We start from the raw sequence: 16,071 nt of genomic DNA, 5'->3' as shown, positions 1-16,071 counted from the left end.
AGCGGGCAGGCGACTTCTAAGGAAAATATCTGCACAAAGGCAGTGTTGGCAACAGGTTGGAATGATGTCTATAGGACCGTAAGAGTCTTCAGAGCCTCGGCATTAAGCTATTTTAGGAGTCATTCCACTAGAGTTTGTCCACCGTCTTGCTTTCTGTCTCTTTGCCTTTCGCCCCACTTGGAGGAGGCAGGTGGTGGGAGCTTCTGCTTCTCTTTCTCTCTCTCCCTGCTCACTGCCCATCTGTCGTCACCCACGGGGGATGCAGACCCTCAGTGCGCAATGGGATGAGTCTACTGACTGCACACAACTTGATCTTCTGGGCTCTTAACTTTAACTGTGAATATCGGAGATACTACAGTGCTCAAAAAAATCAAAAGCTAAATACTGTTACATTTATGGGAGAGGTCCATCCAGGCTTCTGACCTGTGAGGTCAGAGACCCACCTCCTCTGTCAGGACATGTCCTGAAACACCAGGTCCTCCTCCTGGCTCAGCAAAGCCCTTTCCTAAAGGTTGGATGCTCGTAAGCTGAGGGGCCGCCCTTCCCAGAGCAATGCCACAGTTACAGCTTGAGCATCTCTGAAAGGTGTTGGGGAGCGGCCCATAGTTCCAGATTATTCCACTCCTCCGCAATAAGCCTGAGTGTGTGTGGTGTGTGTGTGTGGTGGGGGGGGGGAATAAGATATATTCAAAACAAAATCACATCAGGCAAACGCTCCAGAGGAACATATCTGCAGCCCTATGTTTGTGTATCTCGTCATATCTTATTCCCATATGCTCCAAACAACACAGAAAGAGACTGTAGCTCAGAAAAATAATCAGAAACAGAGGCATGTTTCCAACAGAAGCCACAATTACTGTGGAGTCATTATATTTGCTAAGAATTGCAAAGCTAAAAACAAAAGGATTTAATTTTTTTTAAATGTAGGATACAATAGTAAATCACCATGCATGTATGTTGTTTTGGTCAGATTAATTAGAGTAATGAAAATCTTAATACCTTGGCTTTACTTGTGCTTATGTAAGGCTATATCAAATCTAGTGGTCATAGTTCTGAGAAAAAGAAGGAACTATTTCCATTTGACAAAAGGTAGGAAATTGGACCAAGATTCCAGTTGACTTTAATAAAATGTATCATAGAGAAGCCAGATTGGCAATAAAAGCTCATTTCTTCCAGTTCAAACTCTTTTCCATTGTACAGTTGCAGAAAGAGTATACTCCTTCTCTGTGTTCAAATGAGGAGTATACAAAGTTCTAATTTTTACATTTTTTGTGTGTGTGTGCAATTACACTATTTTCTTTAGTATTTTAAAATTAGGTGTTATTTGCTTCATTGTTAAAGGTACATGCTCGGAGAAAACAAAAAAGATGATAATGAGTATTTTGGCCAAGTTTACCCACAGTAGCCTGACTCAATCAACCAGTCAGTTGAATCCTTTAAAAATCACTTTTTAAATGTGATATATAACCTATTATATATATATTACTTTATTACAGCATGATCAAACTAATCTATTCAACCATTTAGCCAATAAACATCCATTCTGCCAGGAATTGTGCAAAATCTGGGGGAAATGAAGATGAATAAGAGTCTGATGGAGATGGAGGTGTCCTCTTCCAGCAGTACATTATACAGTGCCTAAAAGAGACATAAGCACATATTAAGAGCTCAGTAAACAATTAAAAGTATTTAACTTAATTTTCATTTTATTTTGTGTTATGTACAGTGCTAAGTCTTCCAAACGTTTATTGCATGTAATCAGTGTTGTACTGGTAAAAGCCTCTCCTGGGGGAAGAGAGCCTGATTTGTAGTGTTTGCTGATCTCAGTGGCAGAAATGATTTTTGCATTTTCTTGAATACAGCCATATATTCACGTTCTTTTTTTTCCCTGTAGAGATCAAAACTTGAAGTGATCTGAATACTGGAATGAGAGGAAAAGATGTATCATCCCAGCTCCATGGAACCAAGTCTGAATGTGGCCCATGCTTCTTTCTCCCAAGTTATCCAGGAAGAACCTCGTGATTACATCTGTTCAGCTTCTCATCAATGAAGAAATATTTGCTATAAGTTAACCCCAGTGGATATAGCTTTTATTCATTATTTGGTTGTGACTTTTGTTGATTAAAAAATCATCAGTTTCTGTGCCCCTGAAGTTGTCAGTGGTGGTAAATAAAGGGTTATTGAAATATTTTCCAGGGTGATCTATAATTATGGGACTTGAGATTATGCCCATGGTCTTTAAATTGTTCTGCCATGTGACTTAATGCTTAATAAACAATGTGAAGTGTAATGGTAATTGTGTCTGGTAAGCATCCTGTTCTACATTGTAGCAAATTGTTTCAAAACAGCCAACAATGCGGCATTCTTGGATATTTTTAAACGGCATTCATTTAGTCAGCAAATGTTTATGGAGTGCCTAGTACATGTCAGGCACTCTTCTTGATGCAATAACAACACACAAGTTTTATTTGGAGATGACTCCAACTTCTAAAGAAATGAATTCAGAACCAAGACATAGCCAGAGACCAAGTTCTGCTGGTGTGATGGGAAAGGCTTCTGGAGCCTTGGTTTCTTCATCTGATCAGTCCACCTGCCCTGTGGTGTCATGACTAATAAACACCTGAAGATGCTCTTTACACATAAATATCAAGAAAATGAAGTTTTTATTCAAGTAACCAATCTTTATTTGAAATCATTTTTGTTCTTAGAAATGTGTATTTTAATCCCAAGACTAGTTCTTGTCATTTGGAGATTATAAAATTATCAAAAACAGTCTCAGGGGCTTCCCTGGTGGTGCAGTGGTTGAGAGTCCGCCTGCCAATGCGGGGGACACGGGTTCATGCCCCGGTCCGGGAAGGTCCCACATGCCGCGGAGTGGCTAGGCCCGTGAGCCATGGCCGCTGAGCCTGTGCGTCCGGAGCCTGTGCTCCGCAACGGGAGAGGCCACAACAGTGAGAGGCCCGCGTACCACAAAACAAACAAACAAACAAAAACACTTTCAGAATGGGTCCTTGGATTATTAATATGGATCTTTGAATTTCAAAGACCTCTGTTATCTGTGTGAGGTAATGATCTGTTTTTTGGAAATCTGGAAATACGTCAGCTGCCATGTGGTCCCATCTCATTTGTTCCGGTGGTTTGTTCTCTACCCATCAGTGGAGCAGACCTGACCTCCAGCACGGTGCGGGGATGTGGGACGGGCCACTGGGACCCACTGGGGCCACCGCATTAGGAGCTGTAGGAGGCCGAGCGATCAGGCCACTGCGTCGGGGCTGAGGTGCCTTCATTTTACAGTGAGGTTGTCTGCACCTGAGTGTGCTCTTGAGTTGAGATTGCTGCAGGGCCCCCAGATGGGGCCCCAGAGTCACCAGTGCAGCCTCGGCCTTTAGGGAGCAGCTGCACCCAGCCCATGCACAAATGCACTTTGTGATGACTGAGACTTAGTTCGAGGCAGGAGACCAGGCGGCAGATGACAGTAGGTTTGCTGCTGGGAGATGTGCACAGACAGGGGGCAGGAAGTTAGTTGAATGATGAAGAGCCCCTCTCTGAAGGGGCTGGATTACTTCGTCGGGGATTCTCAGACATCAGCTCAGGTGTAGACCCAGCAGGGATAGAAACTTGCCCGACTTCTGGCTCATTTCTAGGTAACTCATGACAATTCGCCCCACCTCCAGACCTCTCTAGGCATCTCCATAACATAGCGATCAGACCCAAAACCACCCAGCCTAGAAACAGGAGGACTTACTACCCCCCAATTTATTTAACACACATCCTCCTGCCATGTGCTCTATGCCAGGCACCATTGTAAATATTTGTAATATTAACTTATTTAATACTTATTTTAAGGTCCTCAACTATTATTCCCATTTTACAGATGAGGAAACTGAGACAAAACTGAAACCGGTTGACTTGTCCGCGTGGGGACTGGAATGCGGCGCCCTTCCCCACCCCCCTCTGCTGTCAAGTGTGCTGTGTGCTCCCTGGGATGAGCCTTTTTTCAGGGTAACTGGTAGTGAGGACATTCACTCCCTTCTGGGAGAAGCCCGCCTTCGCCTCCCAGGGTAGAGTTCTGGACCCTGACCCTAACCAGATGATCCCCAAATAGCCCAACGGGGGGAAGTTTTTGAAGGTCTGGATTACACAGCCTAATCCATCTGTACAGCATCTTCATCTAAACCCATATTCAATCTAGTGTCACGATGTAGCACACAGACCACCGCTGGTACTGGAAACAGATAGCATCTCCCGATAACGGCACCTCCAGTTAGTGCTGGGAAAATCCCAGATCAGTCTGGACACAACTAACCTCTTGATACCAAGAAAACGGTTTTTACTTATGACACTTCTGACACCAAATGAAACGGTTTTCCCTCCTGGCACCAAAAACATGGAGTCTTTTCTAACATCACTTCTCCATCTGTCTGACAGCACCTGCCCGGAGTGAGTGTCGTACTGCACAGGTTAAAGGCTTGGTCCCACAAGACACTCTCACCTCACCACAAGCCCGGGACCTCCTGTACTCCTGACTGACCCGCTGTAGACTGGGGGTTCCCATCATGCCCTCATCAGGGTCTACAATTGGCCAGAACAGATCACAGAACTCAGGAAGTCACTTTGCTTACGTTTACCAGTTTATTATGAAGGATACAACTCAGGAACAGCCAGAGAGAAGAGAGGCATAGGGCAGGGCAGGGGGAGGGGGTGCGGAGCTCCCATGCCCTCCCAGAGGGCACACTCTCTAAGCAGCCTGATGTGCTCACCAACCTGTGCTCCAAACCCTGTCGATTAGGGGTGTTTATAGGGGTTCCAGTAAATCACCAGTTGATTAAATCATTGGCCATTGTGATTCACTCAGTCTCTGGCCCCTCTCCCTGCTCCAAGGTTGGGGCTGGGACGGGGCTAAATGTTCCAACCCTCTCACCATGGTGACCGACTCCATCCTTACCCTCTCTAGCGACCTGCCAAGAGTAGCCTCCTTAGAACAAAAGAGGTTCCTGTTACCCACAGATCCCAAGGGATTTAGGAGCTCTGTGTCAGGAACTGGGACACAAACCAAATACATAGTTCTTATAATATCAGACCTAAGGGATCTCCTGGAATCATATGCCTCCTCCCTGACATGCAGCAAACAGCCAAACTTCCTCAAACCAGAGACTGGCATTCGTCTGACGCCATGCCAGTCACAAGAGGAATCTGTAGAACGGCCCAGATAAAACGGAGAAGCAGGAATATTACTCAGCCATAAAAAAGAATGAAATAATGCCATTTGCAGCAACATGGATGGACCTAGAGATCATCACACCGAGTGAAGTAAGTCAGACAGAAAAAGACAAATATCGTATGATATCACTTATATGTGGAATCTAGAAAGATGATACAAATGAACTTATTTACAAAACAGAAACAGACTCACAGACTTCTAAAACAAACTTGTGGTTAACAAAGGGTAAAAGTGGGGGTAGGGGGAGGATAAATTACAAGTTTGGGATTAACACACACACACTACTATGGATACAGTAGGTAACCAACAAGCACCAATGGTATAGCACAGGGAACTCTATTCAATACTCTGTAATAGTCTATATGGGAAAAGAATCTGAAAAAGAATATAACTGAATCACTGTGCTGTACACCTGAAAGTAACACAACATTGTACATCAACTATACCCCAATATAAAATAAGAATTAAATTAAAAATAATAAATTTTAAAAACGAGAGGCAGTTTGTCACTGGGTGGCCCCTTGATCATCACAGGGGAAACAGAGGAAGACCCCAGAGGAAGCAGGTATCAATCATCCATCGACCTCACACCTGTGCCCCTTAACCTGGGAGTCCAACAGACTCAGCAAATTAGCAACAAATATTGCTGATCTTTTATTCAGAAAGCCTGTTTTTGAGGAAAGGAATGGAAATTGCCTGATGGCTTTTTGAGCTAAGGATTGTTTTATTGCTTCTCTGAATCATGTAAATCCCTACATATCAAATATTCTTTTGCGCTTTTTTTTTTACTGCATTTGATATTGAAATCTATTTCTTCAGTATCTCTGTGTCATTTGCCATCACCTATACTTGTAATAAGTAATAGAAAACATTACTAAGGAAGCAGTGAGAGTAATGTGCTTTGCATAAACTGGATAAATTTGGAACCGTCACTTCAGAGAAAGTTGAGTGTGATACAGGCAGAGATGCAAATTGGATGGATCCAAAAACGTCCAGAATGTTGAAGTCAAATCCAGACCCTGCCATAGGTAGGAGATGGCAATATCCCCAGGTGTCACAGAGGAACCAAGTCACATGAGGAGGGTTAAAACGAACGATGTCTACCGGGAGAGACACTGAGAGGCCTTAGTTGGTAGCTGTCTTCAAATTTTACACTCACTCTGACATGAAGGGCCTTTGTGCCTCCAAAGAGCAAGTGGTACAGAGGGGGACAGATTTTTCCAACGTGAAAATTAGCCAGTTGTCAAATAGAATGTGGTTTCTTACAGGGCAGTAAATTCTCCACCACTGTGGGTGTTCATTGGTGACAGGAAAGTCAACGGTTGAGAAATGGTGCAGGAAACATCTCCAAGGGACTGAAAACTACAGTACATGACCATTAAGCTGTCTTCTGTATCTGAGATTCCAACAGTCTATGAAAATAAAAGAATCTGGCTAAATTACAAAGTAGAAACACCACCATCAGCGTGGGTTATTTTTCAGTGACAAGTTCTAATCTGGGCAACCCGTGTTGAGCAAAGGGCTCGACCTGCGATAACATCGCCCGACACTTGGGCAGTGTTTCCGGGGCCCAGGCTCTGGTCTGAATGCCCTTCAGATGTCAAGTCCATTTATCCTCCCAACGGCCCTTGGAAGTAGATCATGAGTAGTGGAGCCAGGATTTGAACTCTGGAAAGCTGACTCCACCACCCCTCTGCCATAGCAGTACATTGTGTTAGTTTCCTAGGGCTGCTAAAAGGAACAGAAATTTACTCTCTCAGAGTTCTGGGAGCCAGGACCCCGAAGTGAAGGTGTCAGCCCGGCCATGCTCCATCCAGAGCCTCCAGGGAGGATCCCTCTTTTCCTATTCCAGCCTCTGGCACCCCAGATGTTGCCTGACTTGTGGCTGCATAATTTCCACCTCTGCCTCTGTTTTCACTTGGTTGTCTTCTCTCTGTGTCTCTACTCTTCTTCTTTATAAAAACATCAGTCACCCTGAATTAGAGTTCATCTCAATCCCGTATAATCTCGTGTTAACTCGATTACATCTGCACAGACCCTGTTTCCAAGTAAGGTGACATTCACAGGTACTGGAGGTTAGGACATGGACGTGTCTTTTGGGGAGATACGATTCAACTCACAACATATGGTATCAAACCGGAAGCACCAGAAGTACGGACTCAGGCTGGCAGTGACGCTCTGGAGGAAGACAACCGAAGCAGATGGTTCCTTCCCTGCTCTGTCCGCCCCGTTTCAGGGGAGGCGCATCTCCCCACTCACCAGCTCTGTTTATGATGGTGATGCCAGGGAGGCCATCAGAGCCCTCACGGGTCATTCAGTGCAGTCAGGGAAAACCTGCTGGCATTGCACATCTCAGTCACGCCAGGTCCACACAGCCCTTACTCCTCCGATGGAGGCGGGAACCCATCCCCTCGGTCCTCCACCCTCATTCTGCCTTCTTCCTTAACGCTGGACGTCAGTCAGAGTCTAGCCACACTCAGGAGTCCCGCCAAGAAGGAATTTACTCTTGTCCTGTCTGCTTCCACATCCCCTCCACCCCATCCACCTCCTTGGACCTACAAACACACCTCTTTTAAAATTAAAGTGACTCTCCTTGTACACGGGGATGCCCATTATTTGGGGCCATAGTCTCCCTCTGCTCAAAAACAAATGAGATCACTGAAGTGTGCATTGGCATCTGTTGGAGACCATGTTTATAATATTCATGAATACGGAAATGAGCAGCCAGTTCCCAGAATCCCTTGCGCCAAGAACTGGCACTCTGTTTGCTGTAAGTGAAAACTTCTTCCCTTGCAGGTTCAAAAATTTCTCCCCAGGAGAAAACAACAAAACAACCTATGGTCTCAGAACGAAAGTTTAAGACCTGCATAGCTCAAGTGCTAAACTCCTACAAATTACGCTAAAGTATTATAACATTATTCTAAAATATCCCATTTGTAAAAGAAGAAAAAGCCTTGCTATGGTTTAAGGGTTTGGATCCCCCAAATAGCATTAATAGTAGCAATAAATATAGCATCACAGCTTCTGTTGAATGTCTGCAATGTGCCAGCTCCTGCTTTGATAATTTAATCATTAGATCTCATATTAATCATAACTCTTACGATAGCATCCTGAGTTAGAGATGCTTATTCCCGTTTTATACATGAGGAGGAGGTTACGTTTCAGAGAGGGTACGGAATTGAGTTAGATTTTGACAGCTACGCAGGAAGAAAAAACTGCCGGATTGGGAAATGCTTTTCTATCAAACACACAAAAGTAAAGTGGCAACGCTAGTGTCACTTGTTGGAAAAATTTTAATACCGGCAACAATAAATGTACTTCAGTATGTGAACAATACTCTTAGGAGGATAAGACGGTGGTCTACATGAATTCTCCAAAATGCTATCACTAAAATTTTGCTGATAAAAAAACCAAAAATGGCTAATTACCCAAAGATTATTTATATGGTGATTTCTAAACATACAAGTAAAAAAATAGCTAGCAAGCATACAGCTGAGCTGGTTTTGAGATAATGGTTTTCATTTTCTTTTTCTTTTCTTTTTATTCTGGGTAATTAAAATAATTAGCAAATTAGTTAATAAATCATGAAGAATTAGAATAAAAAAGTCTTTTATTACTATCTAAGCCAAGAGATGAATTGTAAGCTGTCATTTTCCCTTGTCTATTTTTAAAAAGGTATTGTCTAATCATTCCCTTTTGTTTAGTTTGTGCCCATTTTTAAAAATCTTAAAGGAAAGGTCTTAAGAAATGTTCTGCCTCACACTTCTTAGGTCTTGCATTTCAATGTCATGTGCTGTTAATTGCTCCTGGACAGTCATTTTCTCCATGCCCGGTGCCACTCACTTTCCGGGGAAGGGGTACCCACAGGACCCGGGAGCCAAGGAGAGGAGAAGGCACTGGGGCTCTCCGAGGAATGGCTCCTCCTTTTCCCAGGGGAAAGGTTCTTCCCCATTCCGGCCCCTCCTCGCTTTAAACAGGGTTGTGTGAGCTGGTTCCCTGGGTTGCTGGGGGCGCCCTTGGGACACGGAGGCGACCAGCCGGGGAGGAAGACGGCAGGGTGACAAGATGGGAAGACGGTCCTTCGGGACCCTCTCAGGTCACGCCATCAGACCTCCACATTTCCCAGGTGACGCGGTGACACGAACGACCCGTAGGCCGCTGTGAGGGCTATTCCGTTCCTCGTCCTGCCCCAGGACACAGTCCGCTGGAAGAAGGGCGCGCTTCCCGGTCTTCCAGGACCGTGTCCCCAGGGCAGCAGGGAGGAAAAGGACGCGCCAGCCGGACGAGGGCGCGAACCGAGGTGCAGATTCCAATTCCCCGATTTGGTCTAAAAATGTGTGTGGGGGAGGAGCCCCTCCCGAGGGGCAAGCGCTCACCTACGTACGCGCCTGTAGAGGCGCTCGGCCGCGGAGCCTCGGGGGCGCGTCTGGGGGCGTGCCTGGGGCTCGGACCCCTTCCTGGGGAGCAGCGCTGCCCCGCCCCTGCGCCCCGCCCACCGTGCGCTCGCGCCCCGCCCACCGCGCGCTCACGCCCCCGCCCACCGTGCGCTCACGCCCCGCCGCGCTCCCCCGCCCCGCCGCACGCTCACGCTCGTACAGACGTATGAATGCACGCACGCACGCACGCACAGTGGGGCCGAGCCGGAACCAGCGCGCAGGCGCAAGCGGTCCGTGCGCTTTTCGGAAGCAGCAGGTCGGCGGGCAGCGGGAGGGGGGCGGCGGGCTGGTGTTTGCGGGGGTCGGCGAGGGGGGCTGAGGCCCGGGAGGGGCGGGGGGCCGGAGGGCTGAGGGGCTTCGCTGGCGGGCGAACGGGCAGACCGTCCCGGGAATGTGTTCTCGCGGCGGGCGCGCTCCCGGCGGCGTCGGGTTCGGAGGCGGCCTGTGGGGAGGGGCGTCCCGGCGGGCGGGCGTCGCGCTCGCGGAGGCTCCGCGGGGGGCGGCCTGGCGAGCCCTGGGCCGGGAGCCAGGCCGGAGGGGAGGGGCTGCACCCGGGGTCCCGGCCGGCGGGCGGTGGGCCGTCCCGCCCCGTGAGCGCCGCCGGGTCCCCAGCCCTGTCAGCGCGGTGACTGCTGTCCCCGGGGGCGCCCTGCGCCGGGTGCGGGGAGGCAGTCGGTGTGGCGGGGAGCATGTACTGTCTGGACGAACGCCACGTCCTACAACAGGCAGGGAAAACCCCAGAAGATGGGAATGCAGCTCGTGCATCGCTGCCGCCGAGAAACTTTAGTGATACAGACCTAGGAAGTGGTACTCGGGACCCGGCTGTGCCGCTGACGGGCGTGGCCAAGCCGTCCTTGGTCATCTGTGTCCATAGTTTTTGGGTGAATGCGCCGAAAAGACGAAGTAAGACTTGGGAACAGTGACTAGAACTCTCTCTGAGCCTTTGTAGGAATCCCAGTTTTGCGGATGATAAAATGGGATGAAGCCGTGGAGAGGAACAGGATGTTCATAGTAACAGGAAAGTTGGTGATAAATGGTTTCCAAGTTACCTCATTTGCAATTTCTCATTTCAGCTGTTGCATAAAAGATTAAAATAGGGTAAAATGGAATAGTGGAAAGAGGGATGAATTGTTTGTCAGGAGATGTCAGTTCTAGCTTTGACTTTATGGCTTTAAGCAAATTAGGATCTCACTAGGCCTTACGTTTATTTTTTTCAAAAATAATTACAAAGATTTATGAACACCTGCCTACGATGTGACAAATTTTTTGTAGGGTTTATGGGAGAAACAAAGCTGTATTAAGCACGGGTCTTGCACCCAAAGAACTGCTGATTATTAAGCTATATTTCTAGGTAATTTGGAAGGTAAATTTTAGCATACACGAGTTCTTGGTTATTACTTGACTTCAATACCCTTAGGAAGCTTCATAGTTTTCTTACAAATTTTTCTTCTGGTTTGGCAGGTAAATTCTACACATCTGTCAACATGATACATCCATTTACAGTCCTGTTAAAATCATTTTAACTTAATGTAAGGAGGCTTATAAAAGTAACATGAGGGTAAAAATCTCAAATAAACCACTTTAATAACACACTTGTTCTCCTATTTCATTTATCACGACAGCTTTACTTTTTAATACTTCCTGTGAAATTGGGAAATTGTGAGAGATTCTGAGGCATCCTGTTTTAAGTGTTCATTTACAATTGAAAACATCTAGTATGTGACTAAATACTGTTGTTCGTGTTTGTGATCCATGCTGCAGTGACCTTTGGTGGCAGTATGAAGGGGCATTTACGTGGTGAAGTGCACACTACATGCAGTGAAACCGCTCGTGTGCGAATTCTGGCACCATTGCTCACTGGCTGTGTGACCTCAACCAAGCTTCTGAACTCTGTCTGCCTCGGTTTCTACATTTGTGCAGTAGAGATGATAATAGTAATTTTTAGGTATTTTCATGTTCATTATTTGACTTGATTCTCATAATGACTTCTCTCATTTTACAGATAAAACTGAAGGCCCAGCGATGTGAAGAGGCTTGCATGAGATCGTTCGTCTAATTTTCCTAAGGGACGGAGCTTGGCTTGGTTTGTTTTGCTTTGCTTGTCTCTAGATCCCTTGTTCTTCCGTGTTGCCTTTCGTTTGCTGATTAATTTTAAATCCTCTCCATCTAAACCTTTCCCTAATCACTGGGAAAATTATTATATAACTAAAACAGTTTAACCCATAATAGAGCATTATTATTATTATTATTTTTGGCTGCGTTGGGTCTTCGTTGCAGCGCACAGGCTTTCTCTAGTTGCGGCGAGCAGGGGCTACTCTTCATTGAGGTGCGCGGGCTTCTCATTGTGGTGGCTTCTCTTATTACAGAGCATGGGCTCTAGGTGCACGGGCTTCAGTAGTTGCAGCACCCGGGCTCAGTAGTTGTGGCTCGTGGGCTCTAGAGGCTCAATAGTTGTGGCACATGGGCTTAGTTGCTCCGTGGCATGTGGGATCTTCCCAGACCAGGGATTGAACCCGTTTCCCCTGCATTGGCAGGCAGATTCTTAACCAGGGAAGTCCCTGCACCACCAGGGAAGTCCCTAGAGCATTACTAAGTCAAGTCTTTAATCTTTTATATCTTGAATGCCTGAAAGCTATGGTTAACTAGATGTTCCCCTATAAACGGTCTTTCCTTATAAATTTACCTTATAAATGAAAAGTCCAGTGTACCTTCCTTCAGAAAGGCAGAGATTTTTTTTTTTTTTTTTTTGCGGTACGCAGGCCTCTCACTGTTGTGGCCACTCCCATTGTGGAGCACAGGCTCCGGACGTGCAGGCTCAGCGGCCATGGCTCATGGGCCCAGCCGCTCCGCGGCATGTGGGATCTTCCTGGACCAGGTCACGAACCCGTGTCCCCTGCATCGGCAGGCGGACTCTCAACCATTGTGCCACCAAGGAAGCCCAGGCAGAGATTTTAAAAGTATGTTTATTTATTTATTTATTTATATATTTTTTGCGGTACGCGGGCCTCTCACTGCTGTGGCCTCTTCCGTTGCGGAGCACAGGCTCCGGACGCGCAGGCTCAGCGGCCATGGCTCACGGGCCCAGCCGCTCCGCAGCATGTGGGATCTTCCCGGACCGGGGCACGAACCCGTGTCCCCTGCATTGGCAGGCGGACTCTCAACCACTGCGCCACCAGGGAAGCCCTAAAAGTATGTTTAAAGTATTATGTCTTTGTTTCCTTCTGGATACTCAGTCTTCTTCATCTTTTGTCGTTTGTTATAGAACCTCTAAAAATGCAGGTCTCTAGCTCCAGGTCTGTACACTTGAGTGAATGGCAGAAGAATTACTTTGCAATTACGTCTGGCACGTGTACATCAGGAGAGAAGGCAGATGCGTACCGAGCACAGATTCTCCGCATTCAGTATGCATGGGCAAACTCTGAGATCTCCCAGGTCTGTGCTGCCAGACTGTTCAGAATATATGCAGAGAAATATTCTGCAATTATCGATTCTGACAGTGTTGAAACTGGCTTGAATAACTATGCAGAAAACATTTTAACTCTAGCAAGATCTCGGCAGACTGACAGTGACAAGTGGAAGTCTGGATTGTCAATAAATAACGTGTTCAAAATGAGTAATGTTCAGGAGATGATGCACGCTGGCAGAAAATCCAGAGACTCTCTGTTGGCACCTGCTGATGAGTCAGTAGTCATCCATAGAGTGGCCGCTGTCTGTGATCTTCCTAAATTTAGTGTTTGTGGTGGTTCTGGGGAGAGTGACCCGTTAACTAACTCAGCCCATGGTGCCGATAGGACCAAAGACTTCCCAGAGGGCAGTCCTTCTTTGAAGTGCCCTCTGAATGCCCAGCCACCTCTGGTCACTGACACCGCTAAGACATGTCCTACAGTCTCAGGACCTTTCGGTGAGTCAGCCACTGCAAAATCCCATGCCACACCATTATTTGGAAATGTCAAAAAGGAAAATTACAACTTCCCGAAAGCCAACATAGGACTAAGTGAGTTCTCATCTAATCAGTCTTGTTTTCCTTCTGGCTTTGAAAATCCACGGGAAATGAAAGCTTTTTATGGTTCTGGCACCATTGATGCACTTTCCACTCCAGTAATGAATAAGGCTTTTAGTAAAACAGAAGATAATGGCCAAAGAGAGGAGAGCAGCCTGCCTACTTTTAAAACTGCAAAAGAACAGCTATGGGTAGATCAGCAGAAAAAGTACCACCAGCCCCAGCGTGCATCAGGGTCTTCACATGGTGGTGTCAAAAAGTCTCTGGGAGCTAGTAGGTCCCGAGGGATATTTGGAAAGTTTGTTCCCCCTGTACCTAAGCAAGATGGGGCAGGTCAGGGTGGGGGGACACAGTATAAGCCTCATGGCGCAGGAGCTGCAGACCCAGCACATCCCGTGGATGAGCGTCTGAAGAACTTGGAGCCCAAAATGATTGAACTTATTATGCATGAGATTATGGACCAGGGACCGCCAGTAAATTGGGAAGATATCGCAGGAGTGGAATTTGCCAAAACCACAATAAAGGAGATAGTTGTGTGGCCCATGATGCGGCCAGACATCTTCACTGGCTTACGAGGACCCCCTAAAGGAATTCTGCTCTTTGGTCCTCCTGGGACTGGTAAAACTCTGATTGGCAAGTGCATCGCTAGTCAGTCTGGGGCAACATTCTTCAGCATCTCTGCTTCCTCCTTGACTTCTAAGTGGGTGGGCGAGGGAGAGAAAATGGTCCGTGCGTTGTTTGCTGTTGCACGATGTCAGCAACCAGCTGTGATATTTATTGATGAGATTGATTCCCTATTATCTCAGCGGGCAGATGGCGAGCATGAATCTTCTAGAAGGATAAAAACCGAATTTCTAGTTCAGTTGGATGGAGCAGCCACATCTTCTGAAGATCGTATTCTAGTGGTAGGAGCAACCAATCGGCCACAGGAGATTGACGAGGCCGCCCGGAGAAGGTTGGTGAAAAGGCTGTATATTCCCCTCCCAGAGGCCTCAGCCAGGAAGCAGTTAGTCATGAATCTGATGTCCGAGGAGCATTGCTGCCTCAGTGAGGAGGAGGTCGACCTGGTGGTGCAGCACTCGGGGGGGTTCTCGGGGGCTGACATGACGCAGCTCTGCAGGGAGGCGTCTCTGGGTCCTATTCGCAGTTTACAGGCTGCCGACATTGCCACGGTAACGCCGGATCAAGTTCGACCAATAGCTTACAGTGACTTTGAAGATGCCTTCAGAACTGTGCGACCTAGTGTGTCTCCAGAAGATTTAGAGCTTTATGAAAACTGGAACAGGACTTTTGGTTGTGGAAAGTAAATGGGAAGCTTGAAATTAAAAGATGGCATTTCTGTAGCCCAGTCTGCCCCTTTTTATAGCATAGGAAATTGATTAAGTGTACATCACATGTATATTCTGAATTCTGTACCTCAAATAAAATAGAAGAACAATAGCTCAACTTTTACAATTGATTGACTTAGACTATGTTAATATAAGCTCGATTTTCCTTCGAGTCACCACCTGATACGTAAGCCTATTCATGCGAAATGGGAATGCACTTTTTTTGTTTTGTTCCTAAGAGGTCTTTTCAAGATGTATAGGATGAACAGTGAACTCAAATTGAAACTTAAAATCTGATTTGTATATGAGGATGTATCTGACTTACATGTGTCTTTTATTGAAGAAAGTTTCTTCTGAGGATCACATAATTCTTAGTATTGGCTAGTATAGTGGTTTACATTTGAAACCGAGTGTTGCTTACTGTTGTTTAATAGATTTAAAATCTCAACCAAAGCTAAAGTGAAAGTGCCAGTTTTTACTTTGCTCTGGCTTGTAACTGCTTACGGTTTTCTTCCCTTCCCAAGACTAATTAATCAAAACATGTTCAGAAATAGCAAAGTGTAATCTAACATCAGACAGGTCCACAGAACTGAAAGGGGAAGAATGTGGTGTTTCTCCAGGGGGTAGGTGATGTTTGAAAGTAGTAGTTTATTTGGCACTACTTTACAACCTGTAGGGTTGGTCTCTTTCAAAAATAAATGTTTTCAGGTTTTTAGAACAGACTTGTTTTCTAAATAGTGCATGTTCTATGTAGAAACATTGGAAAATAGAGGTGAGCAAAAGGAAGAAGTCAGTTACCCTACCATTTTGAGGAACACAGTGTTAACATTTCAGCGTCACTTCTTCCAGATGTTTTATACCGGAGTGGGGTTGTGCTGTGCCTTTTCGTTTGCAGCTGTTTTCTTTAAAGTCCCTCATCATCATCTTCCACATTGACGTACTTCTGCATCGTCCTGTATGTGAGTGCCTGGGATTCCGTGATATGAGGGGGCCTATAATTTAGTCAGCCCTCTGTTACAGGGCATTCAGGGCAGTTCCTTAGGTTCGCCTTTTGTATATAGTAAATAAAATACGTTAAATGCCTTA

The 16,071-nt window shown here is 46.2% G+C and overlaps 2 protein-coding genes across 8 annotated transcripts in view; both read left to right on the top strand.

The window, feature by feature from the left end:
- The window catches only part of DDC (dopa decarboxylase), an 83,351-nt gene extending 81,090 nt beyond the window's left edge, over positions 1 to 2,261 (top strand). For both annotated transcript variants that reach the window (XM_081244598.1, XM_081244599.1), the window contains one exon: positions 1,895 to 2,261. In XM_081244598.1, coding sequence (XP_081100724.1) covers positions 1,895 to 1,908 — 14 coding nt within the window. In that variant the 3' untranslated portion in view covers positions 1,909 to 2,261. The remainder of the gene's footprint in view (positions 1 to 1,894) is intronic.
- Positions 2,262 to 9,874: 7,613 nt separating this feature from the next.
- On the top strand, positions 9,875 to 15,097 carry FIGNL1 (fidgetin like 1). 6 transcript variants are annotated; one of them, XM_081243879.1, is made up of 4 exons: positions 9,875 to 9,913; positions 11,660 to 11,740; positions 12,417 to 12,614; positions 12,920 to 15,097. In XM_081243879.1, the coding sequence occupies exons 3-4, from the start codon at positions 12,482 to 12,484 to the stop codon at positions 14,962 to 14,964; spliced, it is 2,178 nt and encodes a 725-aa protein (XP_081100005.1). In that variant the 5' UTR covers positions 9,875 to 9,913; positions 11,660 to 11,740; positions 12,417 to 12,481; the 3' UTR covers positions 14,965 to 15,097. The 6 variants fall into 6 exon arrangements, with proteins under 6 accessions (XP_081100005.1, XP_081100004.1, XP_081100003.1 ...); XM_081243878.1 differs by lacking the exon at positions 9,875 to 9,913 and adding an exon at positions 10,159 to 10,560; XM_081243877.1 differs by lacking the exon at positions 9,875 to 9,913 and adding an exon at positions 10,159 to 10,560 and having other exon boundaries at positions 11,280 to 11,740.
- Positions 15,098 to 16,071: the final 974 nt, after the last annotated feature.

The sequence above is a fragment of the Mesoplodon bidens genome (genome assembly GCF_964165515.1).
Source record: "Mesoplodon bidens genome assembly, chromosome: 9".
In the NCBI taxonomy this organism is placed as follows: Eukaryota; Metazoa; Chordata; class Mammalia; order Artiodactyla; family Ziphiidae; genus Mesoplodon; species Mesoplodon bidens.
The sequence above is the reverse complement of the archived record's forward strand: the minus strand, read 5'-3'. Positions and strand labels throughout refer to the sequence as shown.